Source organism: Egretta garzetta, unplaced genomic scaffold (assembly GCF_000687185.1).
Source record: "Egretta garzetta isolate BGI_Z169 unplaced genomic scaffold, ASM68718v1 scaffold69, whole genome shotgun sequence".
Taxonomy (NCBI): Eukaryota; Metazoa; Chordata; class Aves; order Pelecaniformes; family Ardeidae; genus Egretta; species Egretta garzetta.
This window is the reverse complement of record NW_009260790.1, coordinates 1,323,167-1,329,432: the sequence shown is the minus strand read 5'-3', so window position 1 is coordinate 1,329,432 and position 6,266 is coordinate 1,323,167. Positions and strand designations below refer to the sequence as shown.

Here is a 6,266-nt window from a genome sequence, read left to right as displayed (position 1 = left end):
AATGATGAAAACAGGTCACTGCAGGTGGTGCCACCCAACATCTCTAGTTTGGATCCCACAATAACACCCGTAAGAGCTCCTGTGCAGCAAGTTCACTGCTGGTCTAGCCTGGGCACATGGCATGGCAAAGGGGTCCACACAATGCTATTTCCCAGGCCTGTCCAACAGCTCACTGCTGTTTTCGAAGGCTCAGGTAGTGAGGCACAGGCTTGGCATGGGGTTAGGACATCACCTCAAGAACCATCGTTATAATGCTGACCCTGGCCAAGGGGAAGGAAGGGACAGAGGAAGGTTTTGAAAGGGATCAGATGACCTTCCTAACTTCTCCCCTTTTAGCTTTGCGGTTCCAGAAAGCTCTGTTCATTTAAAAAAAAAAAAAAAAAAAAAAAAAAAAAAAAAAAAAAAAAAGAAGGAAAGAAAAAGAAAAGCAGAAAGAAAATTGAGAGAAGGAGACCTCCTCCCCTCCTACTCATGGGCTGAGGTATTCCCTGGGCAGCCCTCACTGTCCGTCATCCATCCATCACTACTGAAATAAATACAAGTTTAGAGCAAAACCCATTAGAAAATAAAGTGCATCTGGAGTTGAAAAACTTCTGAAAAAAGGGGATTTTTTTCCTCTTTTTTTTTCTTACAAAAAATATCCTTTAAAAAAAAGAAAAAAGAAAGGGAGCAAGAGGACAGAACACGTGGCTCTTGGCATAGGGTCTACAGGGCTGTCCCATTAGCCAGAGGGATCTTAAATCCGCTCTTCAGCAGGGCGAGGCAGATGCATAGACCCAGCAGGCCAGCAAGAAGCACCCCCACCACAGCCTTGAGGCAGGAAGTCCTGCTGCGGATGAAGGTGCCAGGCCCCATGATGCTCAGCAGGGCTGTGCTCACAGTTAATGTGTACAGGATGGACACTCCTGTGTTGAGGGCCACAATCTTCCCAAACTTGGCGAAAGGGGCAATGATGCAGAAGAACAGCGGGACGGTGGCAATCACTGTGGTGACGGCGCTCGAGACAATCGCCACACCCACGTGACGGACTGCTTCAATCGTCCTCCACTGGCGGCACGCTGTGGGGTCCTGGCAGAAGGGACAGCAGTGTTAAGGGGGAGTGGGGACAAGCGCATGGCGCTGCGCTGTTTTAGCCTTTGAAAGAGTGGCTTCGGTCATGGGGTCCTGGTCCAGGACAAAGATGCTGCATGAGTGCAGACTGGACAGTTCAGGCAGTCTCTGAGCTTACCGGGCAAACAGCCATGAGGTTAAAACAGAGTCAGAAGCAAAATCTGCTGGATTTTGTGCCTCCTTTCAGCCATGTCAGACTGGCTGCTGGGCCTACACAACAGAGGCGCTGCATGCAGACATTATACCCAGGATGAGAGATCCCCAAGCTTTTGTGGTCCTTCTTCCCAAAGAGGGAAAAGATGTTAAAAATACTGGAGAAGACCTGGAAGTCCAGCACAGCACAGCAATTTGCAGAGGCTACAGAACAACTACAGGGCCATTCCAGCACCAGACTGTCTTCACTGGGGCTTGAAAGCGGCCTGCTTTGGACACAGCTGTGGCCAGTAAGAAAGGGACAACCATGTGGGTTGGACCCTCAGCTAGGTTTACTGTACTCAGGTACACAAGCTCATGACAGTCTCTGGCCAGTCAGCTGGAGAAGCAGCAAACATCCCAGCATGCTGTGAGGGTGGAAAGACACATCCCCACTTGCCATCATGGCCTAGGTCCTGCATCGCAGCCAAGTGGCACAGAAGGCACAAGGGGAATGGATACAAGGCTATAGGAAGAAAAGAGCTCACCTCTGCCTGGTGTAGTGGCAGGTTTTCCCCTGCCAGCAGGTAGCCCTCCACCAAGTGCACGCAGTAATCGACAGAGGAGCCAACAAGGATGGAGAGGGAAATGGCTTCCACAGCTCCCATTTCCCAGCCAGACCAGTACATGATGGTCACCACCAAGCAGACCACCCCTGTGTGAAAAAGGTCATGTTAGGCAAATTTAAAGGACTCTGGGACCACTGCCCAGGCCTACTGATACAAGTCAGTCACTGAGGAGTCTGGGATTGTACCCCGGCAGATCTGCATGCTAGCCAGTCTGAATCTTGTAGACACTCCCTCCCGCCCACAGAGGCAAACACCTCCCTCACCTTCCACTGGCCACAGGGACCATTCAATCAGATAATCAGACGTGCTGGGGACAGTGAAGCACCTAATTAAGTATTAGGCAAATTGACAGACTGATGCCAATCCAGACTAATGCTTGCTAAATGAGTCCAAGCCCCGGCAAGTGTGCATGCATGTGCACACACACACTACAGGAAAGAGGGGCCTTTCTTTTGCTTGCTGGAGTTACACACAGGCTGAGCGCACACACAGGTTTTTCTTAAAGGCAAGAGTGATGTCTGTTTGTGAGTCATGTGTGGGAGACTAAGTGGTTTTAAAATGATAGATTTGATTTTTAAACTGAGAAGTTTAGCAACACACTTAGTCCACAACATCGACAAATCACCAGCCAGGCAGAGGGAACTATTTACAAATTTGCTTCAAATACCAACAAAACTGCTAAAATATTCAGCTTTTAAAATCTCCCACTGCTTGGAAACAGCAGCCGTGGTGCAGATCCTTGGGAAGTAGTGCAATTGTTATTCAGAGCATGTGGGACTTAATCACATTATTATACATAACAGGCAGGGATGGCATTTGTGTAGCTAAAGCCCTTATTTAAACAAATAGAAGGGATTGTGTAGATAAAACACACTGGGAATTAGACACACAAATCTACTTTCCCAATGAGGTTCCTGCGCATTTGTTGAGAGCTTCTCCCATCCACACCTAGGTATATCAGGACTGGCTCTTGGAAAGCCAAAAGGGTTTACACGGAGTAAGAGCAATTCAGTTCAAATCCCCAGAGACTCGGCAGTGCCACAACTCCCCAATTTCAGACAAAGGGAGAGCTTGAAACATTGGAATCAGTGTTTTTACCTAAGATGCTGAGCAGCACTGGCAGCAGGAGGAGGATGTGAGTGGTAAACACCGCCACTGCAGCCACACAAATGACTAGCGAGAGGACAAGACCGTACAGGGCACTCTGCACTCCTAGAAGAAAAAAGCCAGCTAATTTGACTCCTGGAAGGTGACAGCTGGGAAGAGAAAGGCACCGTGTCCCTGCTGGCAACAAGGCAGGCAGGGACTCACACTGGAAGAGCTGGAAGGGGAGGATGAAAGCAGAAAGTCGGTGATCAACTTCTTGCCTCTCACATCAGCAGGGCAGCGTCCCTTCCCATCTCCATTTCCCTGGGCTCTGCCTAAGATTTTGACAGTACATGCTGCTTGGGGCAGAAACAGGCTTTAGGAGCTTGCACAGCAATGGTAAGGGACTGAAGATATAACACATGCCCAGATGGGACAGAGTGTGCTGTGAAGATGTATCAGAGAGCGTGGGCTCCTCAGGGAGAGAAACATGGCAGTCACTTGCCTATAATCTCCATGAAGATCTGCTTCCAGTGCTCACAGGTCTGGAAACCGTGCCGGAGAGCAGAGCCCTCTGGAAAGAGCTGGAGCTGCTGCTGCAGGAATGTCTCCCATTTCAGGTAGTCAGCATATGTCTGGAAGGAAGATTTCCCTTTGTAGGTTGTCTGTAAGAAGATGAACATGTTACTCTCGCGTCCTGCCCTTTGGGGCAGGGTATGCGTGGCAAGGGAAGAGGTAGAACAAGCCAGCTGGAGTTGCAGCACCAGGCAGAACTAGCAGTGGCAGACGGGCAAATCTGCCACCAGCTCTTTGCCTGAGCTCTCATGGTAAGTTCCAACTGTGGTATAAGCAGCCACTTCTAGCAACTTGTGAGTAGGGGCATCTGTCTGCAACAAGGCACAAACACTAGAAAACACTAAATTATAGCTGCAAATGAAAGTGGCCAGTGTGGGAAGAGCAGAGCTAAACCCCTAGACGTCACAAGAAGAAACTGTCACAAGGATAGATGGCAATGCCATGTTCTCACCGATTCAAATGCCATGGAGATCCACTGCACCTTCCCATCCTTCACCCCCACAGCCCCATGAGAGAGCTGTCCAGGGAGCAAGTTTGGCTCAGGGATGTTCTTGCACTCAGGGTGCAACATCTGCAGAAAGGAGGAGATGCTGTAACCTGGAGAGAAAGAAAGAGCAAGGGATGGAGGACAGGACAGGAAAAGGAAGCACATTGGACCAAGGGGGAAAAAAAAAAAAAAAAAAGAAAAAAAAAAAGAGAAAGTTGCAGGCCCCATTTGTCAGCAGCTGCTTCCCCTTGCAACTCTGACTTGCCAAAGCCCTTGAGGTCTCAGTATCAGAGCCCTCAGCTGCTGCTAGCTTGAAAGGGCACTCTGTGCCATCAGCACTGGACAGGACACTACGACCGCTGTTTGTCCCCAGCTGTCAGGAAGCAGTACAAACAGCAAGTGCTGAGACGCTGCCTGTCTGGCCTGGCAGGGATCTTCTCCAGGCCTGAGATTGGCTTTTGGCCTGAAGCCAATATACACTTCCTAGACTCAGCTCCACAACCTCGTGACCTCTGAAGCTGGAAAAGACAGTCACTGGTTAGGTATGTGAAGCCACAGGGGCAGCGAGTAGCCTCATCACAATGGGATCAGGTGTGATTTCCTGGTTATTCAGGAGCTACCAAGAGATATTTACTTGCCCAAAAGATTGTAAGTGTATCACAAGCAATACCCGTGACGAGAAAGAACAGATGCAATTCTGTTTTTCAGTGGACTAAATCCCAAAGAATATGCCCAGTGTCTTTGGAGTTAAAGAGACCATTTCTCTTTCTCATCTCCCAGGAAGCACGACCAGGGGCATGTTGTAGAAGGGTAAAGCTGCCTTTGGAGTAAAAGGAGGCAGCAAGAAGCAGCCACCCTTTCTGGTTTGCTGTTGAGGACCCCAGCTCATACAAACACTGTTGCAAGCAGAGCTGCAGAACAGGAGCCTGATGCTTCTGTCCCACTTGCTGTGTATTTCTCATCCCCAAAATGGTTGGCACAACACATGGAAGCATGAGGTGAATGACCCGTGTGACTTAAGCCTGGTAGAAACAGGCAGAGCTGTGCTGCAGCCAGGTCAGGAGAGCTGACTGCTAAGAAACACTCCTCCTCCCTGCACTGCCTGCATTTATCATTGACTGGTACCTCCCTTTCCTTTCCTTGCTTCATCAAGCTGGGATCTGAAAGTTTACAAGCCCTTAGCAGCCACACTCCTCAGACTGGAGAGTGAGAACCAGCCTCCGCCCAGGGACCCAGGATCTCCCCGAGGGCTCTGTGGCTGGCGTTACTCCTACCTACCAGAGGGCAGGCACTGAGCCCCTCCTGGCTTCACCAGCTCGGTGTTGCTGGCAATGGCTTTGCAGAGGCGGCACAGGTTGCCAATCTCTTTGAAGAGGTCGAAGCTGTCATCATAGATAACGCTGCCCTTTCACAAGGAGACACAATGATAAGAGCACCACACGTGAGGCATATGCACAGCAACTGGCACAAGAAAGCAGAAGCCAAATCCTCTCCTGGCTACACAGACTGGGACTAGCTTATACAAACCACAGATTATACGGTGGAAAAACCCACCAGACAACCCAGAAAGAAATAACACCCCCCCCACACCCCCCCAAAAAAAGTCAGGCAGGATGACAGAAGCACTGCTGAATGAACAGCCACCATGCCATGCCCAAAACCATTAGGGTCTGCCTAAGGGGCAGCTCTGAATCCCTAGCAGTGCCCAGCATGAAACTCCATCTTTTTATGCACACGCCACACTGCCTGCATTCCAACACTGCCTCTCCAGAGGAAATGGGCAAGGGCTGATGCTGCACAGTGCCCCCAAATCAGAAGGCAGGAAGAACAGCAGAAAGCTGAAGTGCATCTGCCAAGTGACCAGAGCTAAGCATAATTTTTCTGGGGAAAGGCTGTGAATGTGTCAAGGTATCAGATCTGGGAGATAAGCTGTTCCTGGAAAAGTCACATTTAGTAACCTCTTCCTGGAATAATTGATTTGTATTTAATTATCTCATAACAAGATAAACAATTACAGAAAAATATCAGTTCCCTGGATCTTGAATTTGTAGTGAGATTTTCATACTGAGCTCAAGATGGGTTTGCTTCTAAAATCCTGAGGAAAGCCAGATTTAGACTCCAAATTAGAAGGTTAGATATTGCACTCAGAAAGGGATTTTCTGAAAGTCTGAAGTGATTTCAGTAAGGGCTTCTCGATCTCCATTATTTGTGAATTTCCTAAAACAGAAACGTACTTTTGGCTCATC

General features: G+C 49.1%; 1 protein-coding gene across 1 annotated transcript in view; it reads right to left on the bottom strand.

Moving 5' to 3' along the window:
* Nucleotides 1–482: 482 nt before the first annotated feature.
* Nucleotides 483–6,266, bottom strand: part of DISP3 (dispatched RND transporter family member 3) — a 41,651-nt gene continuing 35,867 nt past the window's right edge. Inside the window, exons 18-23 of the mRNA XM_035901883.1 lie at nucleotides 5,299–5,425; nucleotides 3,985–4,130; nucleotides 3,463–3,622; nucleotides 2,970–3,083; nucleotides 1,791–1,957; nucleotides 483–1,068 (exon numbers count right to left, since the gene is read on the bottom strand). Coding sequence (XP_035757776.1) covers nucleotides 706–1,068; nucleotides 1,791–1,957; nucleotides 2,970–3,083; nucleotides 3,463–3,622; nucleotides 3,985–4,130; nucleotides 5,299–5,425 — 1,077 coding nt within the window. The 3' untranslated portion in view covers nucleotides 483–705. The remainder of the gene's footprint in view (nucleotides 1,069–1,790; nucleotides 1,958–2,969; nucleotides 3,084–3,462; nucleotides 3,623–3,984; nucleotides 4,131–5,298; nucleotides 5,426–6,266) is intronic.